The 20,783-nt window shown below is 40.9% G+C and overlaps 1 protein-coding gene across 3 annotated transcripts in view; it reads left to right on the top strand.

The window, feature by feature from the left end:
• The first annotated feature begins 7,621 nt into the window (after positions 1-7,621).
• smarca2 (SWI/SNF related, matrix associated, actin dependent regulator of chromatin, subfamily a, member 2) overlaps positions 7,622-20,783 on the top strand; it is a 92,280-nt gene continuing 79,118 nt past the window's right edge. For 2 of the 3 annotated variants that reach the window (XM_061767095.1, XM_061767093.1), the window contains exons 1-5: positions 7,633-7,760; positions 12,480-12,740; positions 13,164-13,293; positions 14,955-15,329; positions 19,313-19,414. In XM_061767095.1, coding sequence (XP_061623079.1) covers positions 12,507-12,740; positions 13,164-13,293; positions 14,955-15,329; positions 19,313-19,414 — 841 coding nt within the window. In that variant the 5' untranslated portion in view covers positions 7,633-7,760; positions 12,480-12,506. Of the gene's footprint in view, positions 7,761-12,475; positions 12,741-13,163; positions 13,294-14,954; positions 15,330-19,312; positions 19,415-20,783 lie in introns of all 3 variants that reach the window. The other variant, XM_061767094.1, reaches the window with a different exon arrangement.

The following is a 20,783-nucleotide window of genomic DNA, read 5'->3' as shown; positions in this document are numbered from 1 at the left end:
AGTTACTAATTATTCAAGTACCTGTCCACTTCGTGGTTGCTACACACCCACTCATATCAGGAAGAATGCCCGAGTGAAAACATGGCAGTGTCATTGTGCAAAGCTTTGCATCACCTGCCAAACTCAGGGGAATTGACGCTTCTGTTTATTTTGGGAGAAATTCCTAAGCATTTGAAAACCAGAATTGTGCTTTGTTCGGGTCCATTGCGTGGAGGACGGCTTCGCACATGCTGGAAGTGCATTTCCGGGTTTTGACCGAGCTGGCTTTGCAGTCATTGTCACCGAAATGTACGCCAGCAAAGAGCGTCTCGCTCAGGGCGCAGAGTGAACGAGAGCCGAGCTGGAGTTGTATGTGTACAGTCGATTAAATTTCCCTCAATTTCCAGTTAATTCCCATGGAAAGTTTTCGATTTGGAATATTTCCAAGACTCCCAAGCTTAAATTCCCCCAAAACGTTCTGGATATTTTCCATTCCTTTGCAACCTGAAGAAGTAGCAACCTAACTTAGCATTACTGAGCATCTGTATTCATGTGTGCTGATCCAGACGTGGACATGAGGTCACACACTTCACGGCTCATCTGCCGCAGTTACCTTAGATTTCTTCTTCCTCGACCACCATTTGTTATTCCTCATGAAAGGGAAGCCGTGGCTAGATTTACGGGGCAGGTGCGCCTCGGCACGCCTCCCGTCGCCGAACGTTCCCGCGGGAGCGCTGTCTGGTCGGCGAACCAACTCTCTCCGACTGCTTTTCCTGAGATCTTTTTCCAAGATGGAGCAGGGGTCAGGCAGGAGGCCAGGGGAAGAGAGGAAGCGCTGTCAGGAGGAAGCCCGCCTTTGTAGTTGCCTGTGCTGCAGGTGTTCTGCCATTCATTGTTAAAGCGTGCTGTTTAATATTACCGTCCCGGGCTTCTATGATCCGTTGCCTGAGAGAAATATGGACTGTCGGGAGAACACAAGCGTGCATATGTTGATTTAGAGTAGCATGTGCGTAGCATCCTGCGTAGCCTCGACAGGAAATCTGCAACAATTTCGGCACTAATCGCCGGCATGTGAGGTAACACTGTTTTTAATTTGCTGCACATGAGACAAAACAGTATAAACATTACTGACATGCTTACAGCGACTTTGCAAAGAAGATGTTTTATACATAAGCGGGAGGAAACCGGAGTGCCCGGAGAAAACCCACGCAGGCACGGGGAGAACATGCAAACTCCACACAGGCGGTGCCGGGGATTGAACCCAGGTCCTCAGAACTGTGAGGCTGACGCTCCAACCAGTCGGCTACCGCGCCGATAAACATAACATAAAATTAAATCATAATTTGGATGTCTCCTTTAAAGTTAACAATTTTCGTGGCAACCCTAATCTGAACCCTAAACTCTAATCCCAACGTAACTGTAAATGTACCAACATTGTACCAAAGTCCTTTTCATGTTCTGGTTCTAAATAGATTAAATATTTTTGAAGTGCTGAAAACGTGCAAAGACTGATAACAATTTAGTACTGTATATACTGTACTCTTTTTCACCATCGCACCTTTTTTTGGGCGGGGCTAAAATGGGGTCACGCTGACGTCGCCAGAGAACAGAATAAGCGGCCCTCTCCCACTATATAATTATTAAAGACCAGTATATGGCTATTTGCCGGAATTCCGAGTTACTTACTAAAAATAACTTGGTCCATTTCTATCACCACTACGTCGTGCAGTTAGCCATCAAGCTATGTCTACAACCCAAAAAAAGCATGTTTCCTTAAGTGTTTTGTGTTGTTTGGGCAAGTGTCTCTGTTGTGGTGACTGACGCGTGGCTCATGCAGCAAGCTGACGGCGAGTTGAACGTATCCACTGCAAAGTGGCCTGCTACTAGTGGCTAGGCTAGTATTTTCTTTATAAATAAAATTTGATTTGATTTGATTTATTAGCTGCTGGGGCTCGTAGACTGGTGGCGGACTGGAGTTGCCGGCGTCCAATAATCTATAGCCTTTCTCCATGCGCCGAATGTATATCCACACAAGAGACACTTAAAAAAAGTTTAATATTTATTACGTTCGCTAGCCCGCGACCTAAGGAGCTCACTCGACTGCGCAGGGGTCATTCAAAATGTCCGCAGCTCGCTCTGAGTTGTTGTGTGTGGGTCCACACATAACAGACACAGGAAAGTTATTTATTTATTTATATATATACACAGTGGTTTTTTTTTATTCATTCAAATTTGTCATGCTTTTTAAAAACAGTCTTCTCAGTGGTGTGTCAAATATACAGGAAATATTTTGGCTTCTTTGGTGGGTCTTTAAATAAAACGATTTTTGTGGCAACTCTAAACCCAACCGTAACCATAGGCCAAACCCTAAAGGCTCTTTCACTCTGCACTTGGCAAGGCGTCTGACACCCTCGACTTTCCCATTCATTGCGTATGTGCTGAGGGGGCGTCAGCGTGTTTTGATGTGACGCTGAGCATCGCGTCCATGCAGAGGGCTTTCTTTTCCAACAATGACAAATACATATTGCCAAGTTGCGGTCCACTCAGGAGGGAAAGCCTCCTGACTTCCTTCTAGGCTGTTGCGCCACCACTTACAGACAAGGGATGGTTGCTCCCCCATTGCCGTCGTTGTTGCGTTTTGACACGGGGGCCTTTCACACTGAGCAAGTGCAGTGTGAAAAGGCCTTAAAACCAACCCTAACCATTAAACTAACTCTAACCCTCAACTCTACCCCAAGCCTGAATTTTAACCCTAATCCCTAACCTTGAAAAACAACAAAATATATACTCATAAAAAATCCTTAATAAAATATTTGCTATCTAGTAAATGTGTGGTCACATCACATTTTGGGGCTAAATTTTTGCGTGTTCAAAAATGTGCGCAAACCTGATTGTGCACGCAACAAAATCTGGAAGGTGATCTACTAACTGTGCGCATGTCTGCCAAACATGCAATACGTGCAAACGTGGTCTCTTGTCGGTAGACAGAATTCACAGGGCTCCATCACAAGTGAGCCAATGGACAAGGGGAAAGAAAATGCCTGAGGGGCCCTTGGGCAAGGGATTACACTACCAACGCCACTTGTTGCTCGGAGGAATTCATAAGGCTCAATCACGGGTACTCCATCGCCCAGCAGCAAAGACACAACAAGGTAAGTCATTCCTGAACTGATTAAGATTTCTGATCACCATCTGGTGCATGTGTAGGGGCACTGCACCTCTTGCCCCTTCTGCAAAAAAACTGATTGAGCCTGGAATAGGACCAAACAGAGCAACACACAAGTGGAGAGTGTTTTTTTATTTTTTTATTTTAAAGCCCGAGTGTGTTTCTACCTCTTTTAATGTGCATGTGTTTTGGGCTTGTCACAGTGGATACCTACCTGTACATGGACGCATTCAGCATCTGTGAGCCGTTAAGACCGCTTCATCTTCGGCTCCTCCACACAGCGAGGGTGTAAAAGAAAGGTACGACGGCTCCATCTGCAAGTCATATGTTCACTCTTAAGCGTGTGCCCGGACAAAAGGGGTTTTTGCCTTCCGTTCCTTGTTGAATTAGTGCAGACATGGTATGCAGTGGTGGGAAGTAAAGTAACAAAGCACACACACTTTGTTACTGTACTTAAAGTAGATTTTTCAGGTACCTGTACTTCGCTTGAGTATTTTTCAGACGTTTTACTTTTGCTCCCTATATGTGAACACAGATATCTTGACTTTTTACTTTTAAAATGGCTGCCTTAAACCAAAACACCTTTTAAATGCGGGCATGGTTCTTTTAGACTTTTTCATGCATCCTGTTACGATGGGCATGTCCACCCAATTTTGTGTCATATGATGAAGCTGATAATTAAACCCCTGAATAATTAAAATTATTATGATAAAGAATGAAACTTCTTTTTCATGGCGACTCCTTAAAATGGTTATATGAGATGGCGTAGGCAAAAATGCTTGGCCATTTATCATTGCCTATCTGTGGGGCTCATTTGGGAAAATTCAATAGTCGGAGTTTGTCAAAATACGAGTCCTGGGATTTACCCAAAATGGCAGCTTCAAATCGGAATGGCTGACTTCCTGTTCAGTTTCGGGCACGGGTCCTTGAGACTTTTTCATGCATCCTGGTGTGATAGATATGTCCACTTAATTTCGTGTCAATCAGCGCTAATTCTTCTAACTTTCCAAGGGGGCGGAACCAAGTGAGTTTTGGGACTCCTAAATACAAAACTTCTCACCAGCCAACTTCGCACGGCCAAAGTATTTATTCACATTTGTGGACACATAAACACTTTTGTCAACTGCGACTCCATCGTCTTGTCAAATCTCGCCTATGTGCAAACATCCACTTGGCGGTCTGCCTCCGGCCATAAAAACAAGTACACCAAAATGTAAGTATTGGACATTCAAATGACAGGAAAAAAAAATAAAACCTCGACACCAATTGTGGCTCATCTCAAAATAAATGAGGGCGTCACCCTTGTTTGCGCACACCTGCAGACGACCATGCACTTTGTGTGTGTCTGTGTGTGTGCGCGCACACGTGAGAATGTGAATGCCTGACAGTTCTATTCAAATTCTCAGACTTTAAATGCCCTTTATAGTAGTGGTATAGGGAACGCATGGGCCATATGAGGACTCAAGAGGATTTGATGCGACCATCCATGTACAGTAATTCTAAAAGCAAATAAAACCTTTTAGGTAAGTGTTAGAAGAAGACCCCAAAATATGTAACCCACGTAGAAAAATTTGAAGACTATTACAAAAAAAATCTTGGGAAACAAGAAATAAAACAATATACAAATATTAGTTAAAAATACACAACTATTCATCAAAAATATTAGGTTGGAATACACAAATACTGTAGAAGAAAACACACACACACACACACACACATATATATATGAAAAAACACAAATAAAACAAATTACAATTTTTTTTGAAGAAATGTAAGCTTGTAGTGAATAAACTTTTTTTCAAGAAAACAATCTATAAAGGAGAACAATCGTGAGATATTTGTTAGAAAGTACACAAATATTGGAAAAAAAATTGAAAATATTTGACAAAAAATACCAAATATTACACATAAAAATTACAGAAATACTTCTATTTGTTAAATACAAAGAATTCAACTCAAGCGCATTACATGATTTTTAAAAAATAATAAAATGCATTAACCCTGGCTGCCACTTGTCCAAGGACAGACACATACACGCGCACACATACAGACACAATCATGATGGAAAAAGCCAAAAACTACTACTCTCAGAGACACTAAATATGGCAGTAATGATAATTACAATTTGATACGGTCACAGTAACATCTGAAATAATATCACAAAGTTAAAGCGTTTCGTCCTTATTAATAATGGACATTAATTTAATGCTTATCAAAGCATGAGCCATTGTCAAGACCATGGTGGCCTTTGAAGAGGGTTGGAATTTAAATAAAATGTCACGCCACTGACTCGTCTACCGGAGTCTTTTTCAAGGTGACTGCCACGCCACAACCACTCAGCCTTTCACTGCCAAATCACTGCGGCCAATCCTTTTCCTGGCTCGCTGGGCCTGAGCGGGGCCGCGGGCCACAAGGTGACTTGGGTTTGTTTATTTGGGTAGCATTTACATCTGTTTCCTGTGTGGATGGCGCGATAAGAAAAAGGCAGTCGGGCCCGAGAGAGGAAGTCAAGATCAAAGACCAAATGCTTTTGTTAATGGAGTCGAGATATTCAAATGAAGGCCTGTGTTAGGATGGAGCACTTTGAATGTGCTGGTGTCAAAACCAAGGACTGCAAGCTGAATTAAGGCCAGGCAGTTTCGCAGCTTTTGCGGTAGTAATTAGAAGCACCATATCATGCTTCCTGTGAAGCCTGGATTTTCCTCTCGTCTCGCTGTTCTGTGCGAAAGGCACACCATCACGTATTGCAGAGATGACAGGAAATATTTGAAAAATACAAAACATGGAGCTATAGTAACAGAAACCCCTTTCACGGAGGAGAGGGACCAGGCCAGACTCTGAATAGCAAAAATCCTCGAATAATTGACGCACCTTTATATTTGCATAGAATTTTTTTTAAAACCCCCTAAATTATTGAATAAATGTGGATTAACCACCAATAAGCGTTTTTGCAGTTGTTTACCCCCCCCCCCCAGAAAAGAAAAAAACAAAAAGAAAATTTAAAAATATATATATAATTGAAAAAAACCCTGAAAAAAAATAAAATAAAAAAATAACAAAATCAGCGGATAGGTGAATTCACAGGTGCCAAACAAATAGTGGTCTACTATACCATCGTTTAAAAAGTTAGTGAGGGAATCTGTACATGATCGCTGCATCTGTTTTTAACCCAAGTTTTTATTCACAATGTGCTATGATGTAATGTAATGTTTTATGTAAATATATATTATGTAAGTCACATTGTATAGTTTGTTTGTAGATGTATTTGCTTTTATTTTTGTTTTCTTTTATTCTGCCGTCTGCAGCCACGTTGATATTGCAAATGACAATCTGTTCTTAATTGCCTTACCCGGATAGATAGATAGATAGATAGATAGATAGATAGATAGATAGATAGATAGATAGATAGATAGATAGATAGATAGATAGATAGATAGATAGAGAAGGTGGCACGGTGTACGACTGGTTCGCACATCTGCCTCACAGTTCTGAGATCCTGGGTTCAAATCCCCTCTCGCCTGTGTGAAGTTTGCATGTTCTGCCCGTGCCTGCGTGGGTTTTCTCCGTGTACTCCGGTTTCCTCCTACATCCCAAAAGCATGCATGGTAGGTTATTTGAAGACTCTAAATTGCCCGTAGGTGTGAACGTGAGTACGAATGGTTGTTTGTTTCTATGTGCCCTGCGATTGGCTTGCGACCAATTCAGAGTGTACCCCGCCTCTCGCCTGGAGTCAGCTGGAATAGGCTACAGCATGCCCGCGACCCACGTGAAGATAAACGGTAAGGAAAATGGATAAATAAATGAATAAAAGAAAATAGGCCACGCCCCTAAAGGCACACATCAAACACACAAATACTACGGTATGTACAGTAATTACACTTTATGAAACCAGTGTATTATTTGTACATTTTATTTTATCATGCTTTTATACAATAGAGTGCTGAATTTCTTTATTTAAAAACGGGGGGAAACAATGCTTTTTGGGGGGGAGCTTTAATGGATTAGTTATATATCAAGTCATTTCAATTGGGAAAATGTATTTTCCATCGGAATAAATTGAGTTACAAACTTGGTTACAAACCGCATTGATCTCGTAAATTAAGTTACCACTGCCATAAAAGGGAACCCATGACAAGGAATTGTTGGGCGTTGCTGTCACCTAGTGGTCAACGTAAGGACTTCAGACTACGTGACCAAAAAAGGCAGTATTTCTCCCTTTTTTTAAAACCAGGTTAGAACAATTCACTACTTTCTATACGCCTAAAATCATTTAGTGCACAAACCGTTCTAGTCACTTTTAACATGAACGTCTTCTCCCGCTGCCACTTCACCACAAAGTTAAAGCAATTAGTTGTACGCTAAACTGCAAGACAAACCCAGGAAAGAAACCCGATGATCGACAAGGCAGAGTAGCCAATAGACGACAGCGCAGAGGAAGAGAGGCGGGACATCCTGTAAATCTGGCCAATTGGCGACGCCGCAAACGAGCTCAACTTTAAATATGTCAGCAAAACAGCACGGAGGGGGAGTTAACTTGACGACTGCGGTCATATTTTAGAGAAACATTCGAATATTTTCATCTGCTTCTGCGTGCCACTTTCGCTTGGGCCGAGAGGTAAATGATCTCCGCGCGGGGACGCGAGGGCCTTGTCACCGTGTGCGGCGTGTTTTAACCGTGTTGCGCTCTCGTAGCTGTCAAAAACTTTTCTGACGCGGACCACTCGCTTTGGAAGAGAGAGAGAGAGGAAGCCAGAGAGCGAGAGAGCGAGAGAGCGAGTCCACAGAACCAGAACCAGCTAACACGTTAGCCACCCAGCCTAGCGTTAGCTTAGCCGTTAGCCGTACGAATGTGTGATGGGATGGGGGCGGGGGGGTACGTGTTTTTCAGGGGAAGCGAGAAAATGACCCATGAGGGCGCCTTGAAGGACATACACTAACACGTTAGGCATATTAGATGTAACTGAGCCGCGCGTAGTTACCTGTACCCACGGTCTCTGTCTTGACTTTGATCCCACAAGTTACGCTATGATTCCGCCATGATGGCCACTGTTTTTTTTTCTTTGGGGGGGGGGTCCTCTTCAAGCGTTACCTTGTCAGTAACTGTGCCTGGAGCAAAAAGCTAACGGTGCTCACGTTAAATAACATCATTATCTTGTGGTTAACGCTGGGATGACTCGTATTTTATGAAACGTTGCCACTTACAGCAATGTGGGGAGTATTGATTTTGGTCATACTTTGTGCTAACTGCAGCTTTCTAGCCGAATAGAAACTACTCGATGTAGTAATAATGATATGCAGTAGTAGTTTATATAATCAGCTTTGAGAATAGGATTTTTACTAGAGGTGTCACAATTAATCGACTACTAATCGATCATAAAAATAATGGACAACTTTTTTGATACCAATGAATCAGTTCGAGCCATTTTTTAACTTTTTGTTCAAATTTATCTGATTTCAGCCTCTCAACAGTTGCATGTTCTCTCCTTTTCTGTAGTCGTTCATGGAAGCATATTGATCATCTTTTGTATTTTATCAAAATAAGACATTTTCAAACATCTGCTTTTACTTTGGAAAACAATGATCAACATTTTTGTTTTCTGACATATTACTGATCAAACCAATAACCAATGAAAACTATAGTTTAATCTAGTACAAAAATTATTATTTGCAGCTGTAGTATGAATAACCTGTAATTGACATGTTGAATGTGAAGCAGCCTCAGAAGTGTACTATATTAAACTAGTAGCCCTTCAGAACAACCAGTACCCAAGAAATAGCTCTGTTTTGAAAAGGTTGGCGAGTACAACAATACTACCGCTTGTATGATATTGCTTATTGTTGTTGACTTGGTTTTGTTTAATCATTAAACAACAGCGAATAAACTATAATCGGTCAATAAAAAAAGATTTTGCAGCTAACTTTAATGGAAAATAAATTTGTATCTGATTATTTGATGAAACAATGGATTAAATGATTCTAAAAATATTTGCTAGAGACGCCATAATTTTTACTTTCACTTTACCTGGAACAAACCCACACAAACACATGCAAAATACACACAGGAAGGCTGGAGCCTGGATGCGAACTCGCATCCTCTGAACTGTAAGGCAGTCGTGCTAACCAATCGGCTACTGTGTCTGGGGAGATAATGTTTGTTTTAAGTCGATGCCGATTCTGATATTTGGCAGGAAAAAAAATGTGAAAATTTCACTGTTTTACAATACTTTGTCCTTGAGTATTTGTTTAATTTTACAACAGAGAGGAATTTACAAGTACAAAAACATACAAAACAGCATTAACTGATGAATTTATCTTTAGATTTAAGTCATAAATGTATGCAGTGCATAAGCAACATAATAAGTGACGTTACTAGCAAAACATATGCATGATGGCCTTGAACATTGAATCACGTTTGTTCTATTCCATTATGCTCTTTGTCATGTAATGATAGCTTAAAATAAAAAACAGACGCCTTTCTCAAATGTCAAAACAAGTCATCTTTGACAGAGTTAGATTTTAAATACAACCCCAATTCCAATGAAGTTGGGACCTTGTGTTAAACATAAATAAAAACAGAATACAATGATTTGCAAATCATGTTCAACCTATATTTAATTGAATACACTACAAAGACAAAATATTTAATGTTCAAACAGATAAACTTTATTGTTTTTTGCAAAGAATAATTAATTTAGAATTTTATGGCTGCAACACGTTCCAAAAATGCTGGGACAGGTGGCAAAAAAGACTGAGAAAGTTAAGGAATGCTCAACATCCCATAGGTGAACAGGCTAATTGGCAATAGGTGGGTGTCATGATTGGGTATAAAAGGAGCTTCGGTGAATTGCTCAGTCATTCACAAGCAATGATGGGGCGAGGTTCACCTCTTTGTGAACAAGTACATGAGAAAATAGTCGAACAGTTTCAAAACAATGTTCCTCAACGTACAGTTGCAAGGAATTTAGGGATTTCATCATCTACGGTCCATAATATCATCAAACGGTTCAGAGAATTTGTAGAAATCACTGCATATAAGCGGCAAGGTCGAAAACCAACATTGAATTTGATCCCTCAGGCGGCAAAACCGACATCAATGTGTAAAGGATATCACCAGGTGGGCTCAGGAACACTTCAGAAAAACAATGTCAGTAAATCGGCGCTACATCCGTAAGTGCAACTTGAAACTCTACTATGCAACGCAAAAGCCATTTATCAACAACATCCAGAAACACCGCCGGCTTCTCTGGACCCGAGCTCATCTAAGATGGACTGATGCAAAGTGGAAAAGTGTTCTCTGGTCCGACGAGTCCAGATTTCAAATTGTTTTGGGAAATTGTGGATGTCTTGTCCTCCGGGACAAAGAGGAAAAGAAGCATCCAGACTGTTAAGGACACAGAGTTCAAAACCCAGCATCTGTGATGGTATGGGGCTGTGTTAGTGCCAATGGCATGGGTAACTTACACATCTGTGAAGGCACCATTAATGCTGAAAGGTACATAAAGGTTTTGGATAAACATATCCTGACATCCAAGCAACGTCTTTTTCATGGAGGCCCCTGCTTATTTCAGCAAGACAATGCCAAACCACATTCTGCACGTGTTACAACAACGTGGCTTCGTAGTAAAAGAGTGCGGGTACTAGACTGGCCTGCCTGCAGTCCAGACCTGTCTCCCATTGAAAATGTGTGGCGCATTACGAAGCGTAAAATACGATAACTGAGACCCCGGACTGTTGAACAGCTGAAGCTGTACATCAAGCAAGAATGGGAGAGAATTCCACCTACAAAGCTTCAACAATTAGTGTCCTCAGTTCCCAAACGTTTATTGAATGTTGTTAAAAGAAAAGGTGATGTAGCACAGTGGTAAACATGACCCTGTCCCAGCTTTTTTGGAACGAGTTGCAGCCATAAAAATCCAAGTTAATGAATATTTGCTAAAAATAATAAAGTTTATCAGTTTGCACATTAAATATCTTGTCTTTGTAGTGTATTCAATTAAATATAGGTTGAACATGATTTGCAAATCATTGTATTCTGTTTTTATTTATGTTTAACACAACGTCCCAACTTCATTGTAATTGGGGTTGTATATGTACAGAGAAGGAGTTAAACACTAAAAATCTTTTTGTGTGCATTTGATATGCTAATTGTTTGTTTTGTGCATTGTGACTTTTAATTGTATTATTTTTTTCCTTTATTGTTGTTTGTTTGAATGTCATTATCTTTATCTTATGTTGTAATGTCAATGTGTATATAAAAAAAAAAGAAAAATCGGCAAAAATCTAGCCAAGTTTTCCAGATTTGAAAAGGGGTAATATTGGCCGATAAAATCGTCCGTCGATGACACAAAAGGGAGGGCTCAAGTGTCAAACAGGTCTCAAGTAAGCCAATATTTTTGTGGCCCAGGATAGAAGCAATTTAAAGACAATGATAGAAAATACAAATCACCATTACATTGTATCCAGTATAGTTAATTAGTGGGATCCCTGTGCGTGTTTCTCTTCAAGGAGCCGGTCCCATCCAAGTGTCACTTGTCCAGTCTACCCGGTAATTTTTTTTTGATAGCCGTCATTGCAGAAAATCCCACTTCACAAAGATAGGATTCTGGCAATGTGAGCTAGGTATTCAGTGTGTTATTGGCAGTTTTGAAGGCTTCATTGCCTCATTTGCGAGCTGTTGCAATAAACAGGTATTTGAAGTAGGACTGCTGATATTGTCTCTCAAATTCATTTTTCAGTTGTTGGCTCTTCTGTCTCACCATTTGGCCTTTTTACCTTTCCGAAAAGGACGCTTGTTTTGTATTTTAATTTTAATTTTATTTTTTACCCATTTTTGCTAGCTTGTGGACTATATATGGTATCACATGATCGACATGAGTGGTTTGTCTTATTGTTCAGAGTCACATAAAATAAATCTTGTCAGACACAGATGATCAATGAAATATGTGTTTTTTGTTGAGTCTCTCTGTGCGGCCCAGTACCAAATTGGCCCGATGCACAGGTAAGAATCTGTGGCCCAGTGGTTGAGGACTGGATTTATAAAGAATTTAAAATGTGTGGCTAGTGTGCATTTTAATAGAGCCAAAATGGAGGGCTCACTTGTGATTTAATTTCAAATGGATGAATAACATGCATTTGATTTGGCTCAAAATGGAGGGCGCACCCTTGGTTTAGCCTCGAAATGGGGGAGTAACATGCGTTTTAATGAACTTAAATTCGATGTCTCACCTCTGTTTTAATTATGCCCCACTGGAGGTCTGAAGTGTTTTACATGACAAATCAGTTTCTCAATTGATCGTTGGTGACACTGAAAGCTTTTTTTCTTCCCTTAAGACAGTCTGCTTACCATTCGGCGTTCCAGTCCATGTCTACCCCTTCAGACCTGTCAGGTGGTATGTCCCATCCTGGCCCTTCCCCAGGTGCGGGCCTTTCACCCGGTCCCATCCTGGGCCCCAGCCCCGGACCGGACCCTTCGCCCGGCTCCGTTCACAGCATGATGGGACCCAGCCCCGGGCCTGGAACGCCCAATGGGCCCCATGGCATGCAGGCACAGGCGCAGAGTGACTTCTCGCAAGATGTCATGTATTCTATGCACAAGGTGAAACACGGCACAATTCATTCAATTCTTGATGTATAATTATGGACATTGGAACCTGTTCCTGTGCAGCGTTGGTCAATCTTTATTTTTTTGGGTCTGAGGAAACCATTTTCCACCCATAGGTAATCAAAATTAACCCATCCAATTGTAGAAATAAGTTTAAAAAAAGGTACCCACTTTTTATTATTATTTCCGCTTTAGGGATATTGTACTTAGCAGCCAGGGCAGTGTACCTTATCTCACAGTAAGTTCCATTTCAGGCTCTGGTTATCACCGTTAACCTCCTTGTCATCACTGGCTAGCAACTGTGTTGGTATCACACAAAAATGGCAACGAATATGCTCACTTTAGAGGATCTACTATATTATTTGTTGACACTAAAATTGCAGTCTTATATTAATATCATTGCTCTTGATTTTTCAGCCAATGGAGGGAATGAACGATAAAGCCATGGCGGATGCGATGCACTTTGGTCACATGAAAGGGGTGGGCATGAGAACCCTCCACAGTGGCATGGGCCCCCCACAGAGCCCCATGGACCAGCATAGCCAGGGTACATTTAAATAATTTTTTTAACTGTATTTCTTGAAATACTGGCCGAGCACATTTCTTTCTTCTTTCTCCTGGAGACGAGCCATGTCGCCACGCAGTCGCAATGAAAGCGAACATGTTCACGACCTTTTGGAGACTCCTCCATACGCTCACTATAGGGAAAAAGCTTAATGTCACAAAACTGCAATCAATCGTCACCAAAAGTTATGTGAACATCTCTACTTCTGTCCACTTCAACCTCTGAAAATATCAGAATGATCGTGCCAAAATTTTCAATTTTACGGGCATTAAAGTGTTTTCCTCTTTATAGAGGACTGTCCCAAGGCGTTTGTGCTCCGGCGGCTGAGCGCAGAGCACAGAGGCGTCACCCCTACATTTGAAAGTACGACAGCGAAAGAAAAGAATATATAAATTACTAGTGATGTAAGTAAGCTATTCTCTTGCTGTCAAAATCTCAAATGGCTGATGGGCAGCAAGCACTAGCTGTACCTGCACCTGCACACAACAAGCACCGCTTGTTTTTATAGTTGTCAGAAGGCAAAATTGAAATCAAGATTAAAATGTTATTAATTACTCAGCCCATATGTTAAAATGGCGTTGTTTGAATTACGAGCTATTATGCCTTATTATTATTATGCCTTAGTCTACATCAATTAATTACATGTGGAAACTTACTGTATGTCTCACTCTCTGTAGCCAATCAGTCAATATTGACTTTCCTCCATCTCTGTATTCAAAAAAAAAAAAAAATAATAATAATATTAATTAAAACAGACACACAAAATATGTTATATATTTGTTTAAAGAATATAGGCCTTTTATCAGTGACTTAGGGGTGAATTGGTTGTCGCATTGTCTGGAGCCGTCTCCCAGACATCTTCCTGGTGAGAGTGAAAGCAATATTTTGGTTTCCTAGGCGAAGGTTTTAAAAGGGGTAATATTGGGCGATAAAATTGGTCTTTGGTCAGCGACTTATCAGCCATGGCAGTCTTGGTGACGTCTCCGACAGTGAGATAGGCCCCTTAGACAACATTGTACGGGAACCACATTAGTATATTCTACTGGAACGCTAATCGTCATTTAAAGGCATTGTTGCCACATAACTTGAGATAGTCTTGAATACTGCACATACTGTGCAGACACTCTTAATTAATGAGAGACTGTTCATGTGCCTCCGCTGCTGTTTTGGTTAGCAGTTTAAATGGGCTTTAATGTGTGTCAACGATAGCTACTGTGGTACCTTGAGTTGTGAGTGCCCCAATTTACAGGTTTTTTGAGAACATTTGCTTTGTGTTGCGAGCGAAAAATGTAATTATGAGCGAGCTTCATATACGCCATGGGTCGAGTACAGGGGGGGGAGAAAAAGGTGCAATTAAGGTTCTGTACTGCCCTCACCTGTCGACAAGGACAGCCCCATTCACCGAAGCACTTTCAGCTGTTTATTGAACGGGACAGTTAAACACGCAAATATAAAATGAGAAAACTCCTTTTTTTTTTTTTTTAATACGGCGCCTTGCGCATGTCTGCGAAAGTAGCAACACCCAGTCTAACACGCCTCCTTGGAGAGTTACTCGTATGTGCCACCTCGGATTTACGGCAGTCACAAAAATAGAGCCGAAAGACATGAAGCTCTTTGGTCTTGAACCCTCCTTTCTCTTTTAGGCTATATGTCACCCCATCCTTCTCCAATGGGCGTACATGAGCACGCGCCCAGCCCTATGGCCGGTGGCGGAGGACCCACACCCCCCCACGTCCCCCCGTCCCAGCCAGGCCCCATGATGCCCATGGACCCGCAAGGAGGTGGGAGCAGTGGCGCCATACCCAACATGTCTGCAATGGGCCAGCAGGGCCGGGGGCCAACAGCGTTCAGTCAGGCACAACTGCAGCAGCTCCGGGCTCAGATCCTGGCCTACAAGGTCCTGGGCCGCGGGCAGCTGCTGCCCGAGAACCTCCAAATGGCCGTGCAGGGCAAGAGGAGCCTACCAACAATGCAGCAGCAGCAGTCACAGAGTGGTAGTCCTTACAACAGGCCTCAAGGTAGGAGGATTTATATAAGTGATACTATATTTAAATTTTGATGAAAGCATGTTATTGGGAAAATAATTAACAATTCAAATGGAAAAAAAACGTTACAAAATTCTCTTGAATTATGTTTTGTTGTTGATAGTCAGATTTTGTTTTTCATTTTCATTTGCCCCACATTTGCAAACTGAAAAATAAGCAAAACAAATGTATTTATATGGCACATTTCATACACAAAGTAACTCAGTCCTTTACATGATTAAACGCAAAAGCAAGCAAAAAAAAATCAGCTTACAAACATTTAAAACATAAATAATACAAAATAAAAATACAATAAAACAGTGTACAGTGCAAGAAAGATCATTTAAAAGTAGAAACGCTCCAGAAAGCATGAGAAAATAAATAAATACAATAATAAAGTAAGAAGAAACAGATTTTTTTCCCCCATGAGTTGTATGAAACAGCAGCATTCTTTGGGGGGAAGAAGGAAACTGTCAAAAAAAATAAAAATATCCGAACTTCAGAGATGTACAGTGGGTACGGAAAGTATTCAGACCCCCTTAAATGTTTCACTCTTTGTTATATTGCAGCCATTTGCTAAAATCATTTAACTTCATTTTAACTTCAGACAAAAAAATTAATTGTTGAAATTTTTGCAGATTTATTAAAAATGAAAAACTGAAATATCACACAGCCATAAGTATTCAGACCCTTTGCTGTGACACTCATATATTTAACTCGGGTGCTGTCCATTTCTTCTGATCATCCTTGAGATGGTTTTACACCTTCATTGGGGTCCAACTGTGTTTGATTATACTGATTGGAGTTGATTAGGAAAGCCACACACCTGTCTATATAAGACCTCAGAGCTCAGTGCATGTCAGAGCAAATGAGAATCATGAGGTCAAAGGAACTGCCTGAAGACCTCAGTGACAGAATTGTGGCAAGGCACAGATCTGGCCATGGGTACAAAAAAAATTCTGCTGCACTTAAGGTTCCTAAGAGCACAGTGGCCTCCGTAATCCTTAAATAGAAGACATTTGGGACGACCAGAACCCCTCCTAGAGCTGGCCGTCCGGCCAAACTGAGCAATCGGGGGAAAAGAGCCTTGGTGAGAGAGGTAAAGAAGAACCCAAAGATCACTGTGGCTGAGCTGCAGGGATGCAGTCGGGAGATGGGAGAAAGTTCTAGAAAGTCAACCATCACTGCAGCCCTCCACCAGTCGGGGCTACGGAAGCCTCTCCTCAGTGCAAAACACATGAACGTCCGCATGGAGTTTGCTAAAAAAAAAACGCCTGAAGAACTCCCAAGATGGTGAAAAATAAGATTCCCTGGTTTGATGAGACCAAGATAGAGCTTTTTGGCCTTAATTCTAAGCGGTACGTGCAAGGAGGTATGGGAGAGGATCCCCAAATCCAGTGTGAAAAACTTGTTGCATCATTCCCAAAAAGACTCATGGCTGTATTAGCTCAAAAGGGTGCTTCTACTAAATACTGAGCAAAGAGTCTGAATACTTATGGCTGTGTGATATTCCAGTTTTTCTTTTTTTAAATAAATCTGCAAAAATGTCAACAATTCTGCTTTTTTTCTGTCAATATGGGGTCCTGTGTGTACATTAATGAGGGGAAAAAAATGAACTTAAATGATTTTAGCAAAGGGCTGCAATATAACAAAGAGTGAAAAATTAAAGGTGGTCTGAATGATTTCCGTACCCACTGTAAGTTATTCCCTTATGAATATTTCAATCAATCAATCAGTCAATCAATCAATCAAACTTTATTCATAATGTGCTTTTTCCTCCAAAAAAAGCAACTTAAAGTGCTATATTCCGATTCTTTTAGGGGGCTGGGTCAAAAAATTTGCATGGTTTCAGTAAAAGGTGTCCAAATTATGAACATCCATTTTCTTAGCAGCCCGCAGCATAAACTAAAATGAACATTTTACTTGGGGTTCTTTATAACCAGTATCAATATCAAACATATGATATAAAAGGAAATATGTGTAGAACTAACCCAATTGACTTAATATTCATAAATTATTGTTTTAGCTGTAAGGTAAATATAGCATTGTTAAAAGTTATTTGCGAGTATTTTATCATGTCATCCATCATGTTATCATGGTTTATATGTGAAAGATTTAACTTCACTTCCTGTTTTAAGCATGTAGCCTTTTATTTTGAAGGGTTCTTACCAGAACTCAGCATTTTGGTGCAAAAAATAACTTCACACGACACCGGTAAAAATGAAAGTAAAACAAAAAAAGAGTAATGAATGCAACCAAATGCTCTGTAAAACTTTGACTCCTTTACCTACCCACCAATGAGACACAAGGTTAGTGTTTGAGATACTGTGAGACATTTTTGTGAATTTTGTCCCAATTCATTGTGATGTAAAGTTGCTAGTTTGACCTTTAGTGAAGTTTTAGCTCAATGTTAAGCTTGTAATGCGACTGTTTTTACTTTCTTACCAGTATGGTAAAGTAATATATATTTTATTTTTATGTCTGTCATCAGCTGTTCTGTTGGTTTGAAGACTAAAATAGACTCTAAAAACCATCAGTGCAAGAGTCCAACCCACTGTTCAACTTGTTAAGTGCCTCAATGTTGGCATAGACGTATTTTATTGTTTAACTCACCCAACTAACTTGACTGAAGTTACGCACAGTGTAGGCTGAGTCTTGGAGAGGGAGGGAGCACATCAGACTTCTACACATCGTGAAAGCCTCCTTTGCACAATACAATATTTAATCCAAGTGTTGCACTGAGGTGAGTGGTCATTCATTTTAACATAGTTAAAACACGCTTTTGTTCGCCGCTGCCGTTGGGCACAAGCACATCTTCGTGCGCGTTGGTTTTCGCCACTTCTTCTGAGTCGTTGGACTGTGGACATCGAAACTGGGAACTGAAATTTTTTAATTTGAACAATTCCGGGAGAACCCGAATGTTAATCCCGGTTCCAATCGGTTCTCGATTCTCGATGCCCAACCCTATTGATTTATTCTTTGAAGCGTTATTCATTTCTGTAATTGGAATGCCTTGATTTTAGTGAGGTTAGTAAAGAGTCATACCCATGAATGCAATTGTACTAATCATTTCTTAAAGGGGCTCAAATAATACAGTATAAAGACGCTAAATACGAAATGATCACTAAAACTTATTATATCATGAGTATACGGGGCCAGTACATGTTCTGAGAGGGCCACAACAACTTTCTTCATGGTGTCGGGCCTCCATTCAAAAATGCTTAATGTCAGACCCTGAGAAGGGACTGAAGTTGCTGCAATGCACAGTCTCCAGCATCAGCAGCAAGTTAGCAACAGTTCCATTAGACACACTGGCACCTTTGTATATATATTTCTTCTGGCTTTGTATTGTCAATACAATTTAAATGTATCCAGAGATTTCTCCTTTTCCGGCTGCTGTCACTCATTTTCTTAATTGTTCCTTATTATTATTATTATTATTATTATTATCAGCTTGCGTGTCTCTCCTTCCTGTGTGTGTAGTGTACTGCTGCCCCTCCCCACCTCTGCTCAGCTGCGAAGGAGAAAAATGCAGCTCGGCTCCCCTCATTAACTTCAAAGAAGCTGCGTGTTTAGTGCGGGACAGTCTCGTCTTTGCAAGTGGCCAGTCTATTGCGGCGGGTATCACCCACTCAAAAAAAGCTAATTACCTGTAGCAGACAGTTTTAGCAGTTATTGAAACCTTGACTTTTCAAAATCATGGTATACCTTCAACATGGTAATCGGCCCATACCTACAGGTGTCTACTGTGTTTTTAAGTGTTTTATAAAAACATACAACAAACATTAGTATTGGTTATTTAGCTGTGTCCGTTTTACAACCGTGTTTTAAGGAGAACAGATAATCTTAAGTTAAAAGTTAAAATCATGAAGTAGACCTACAAGGTTGTCCTCAGACAACAATGATATTGTTAATGTTTTGTGACTGGAAATCGTTTTGTTTTTGACAAACATTTGAGCGTGTGTTCTGGTTCAAAGGCATGCCAATGGCACCTTTGGGTGGAGCCCAGTCCAGCCCCTGTCCCACTCCAGCCATCCAAGGTCACAGTCAAGGCGCTGGACCCAAACCTTGGCCTGATGGTACGTATTACTAATTACTAATCAATATACAGTATAGACTAGGGGTGGAACAGATCACACAATCTATGGTTCGGTTCGTATCTCGGTTTTGTAGTCACGGTTTTCAGTTCTACTTGTGGCCCAGGTACGGCCAGGGATCCTCGTTAATGTAAGCCATTTGAAACTAAAAAAAATCATTTCTGTCCAGAGACGTGGCAGCTAAAACGCATTAGTCATAACGCATCAGTCAAAACGTGCCAGCATCCTCTCTTACCGGTTCAATAGATAATTTTCAAATAATCAAATTGGGTTTTTCATTTGTTTGACTATTATTTTTGAATAGTACAAGGAGTAACAATTCAATTGTGATTTGCTAGTCATTCGTCACTGTCTAATCGAATAGTCATTGATAGATTTCAAATAATCAAATTGGATTTTTCATTTGACTATTATTTTTGAATTGTACAAGGAAGAACAATTCAATTGTGATTTGCAAGTTATTCGTCACTGTCTAATCGAATACTCATTGCAGGGATCTTGTTTGATGTGCGTCCTGTGTCTGAGACGCGCAAAAATTAGCCGGGACGCATGAAGCATATTTAATCTGCGTCCGTTGACGTGCGCGCGCGTGCGTGCGTGCGGACGGGTGGTTGTGTGTGTGGGAGAAGAACTTCCACACCCAGCGAATTAAAAGTATGATTCCTATCTTGGTGCTTGCCAATCAGAGGCAGAGTAGAGCAGGTTATTGTTCCATACAATGGCCACGGGAGTTTTTTCTGGAATCAATAAATTTTCATTGCTCTGGTAACACCCGCCGCACCGCTCACGACACAGCAAGCCGCTGGCAGAACGGCGTTTGCTCTGTAGATCCACACAACTGGGGCAAAGGGAACGTGAAGTGATTATTTGCTAGCCTGCGAGCTAACGAGCTAAGGGCTGGAACGAAAAAGCTCACTCGACTTCGGTGACATCATAAAAATGTCAGTTTTGTGTGTGTGTTTGTTTTCCACACATAACACACATACACAGACATATGGGAAAGTTAACTGTTTATAAACCATAACCACAGCGGCACATGTTACCAATATTCGGTCACTCAAGGTCTAACATCACAGTCCAGCAGCTTGAGGGTGGGCCTAAATTAAAATTGTATTTATCATTTATTTAACTTATTTATCATTTATAATTTTTTTTTTTGAGAGATAAAATCTATTTTTAAAAGCCAAGAGGCAGCAGAAATTATACAGTACATAACGACAACATCCATCCATCCATCCATCCATCCATCCATTTTCTACCGCTTATCCGAGGTCAGGTCGCGGGGGCAGTAGCTTTAGCAGGGACGCCCAGACTTCCCTCTCCCCAGCCACTTCATCCAGCTCTTCCGGGG

Source organism: Phyllopteryx taeniolatus, chromosome 3 (genome assembly GCF_024500385.1).
Source record: "Phyllopteryx taeniolatus isolate TA_2022b chromosome 3, UOR_Ptae_1.2, whole genome shotgun sequence".
NCBI lineage: Eukaryota > Metazoa > Chordata > Actinopteri > Syngnathiformes > Syngnathidae > Phyllopteryx > Phyllopteryx taeniolatus.
Note: the sequence above shows the minus strand (reverse complement) of the source record. Positions and strands in the feature narration are given on the sequence as shown.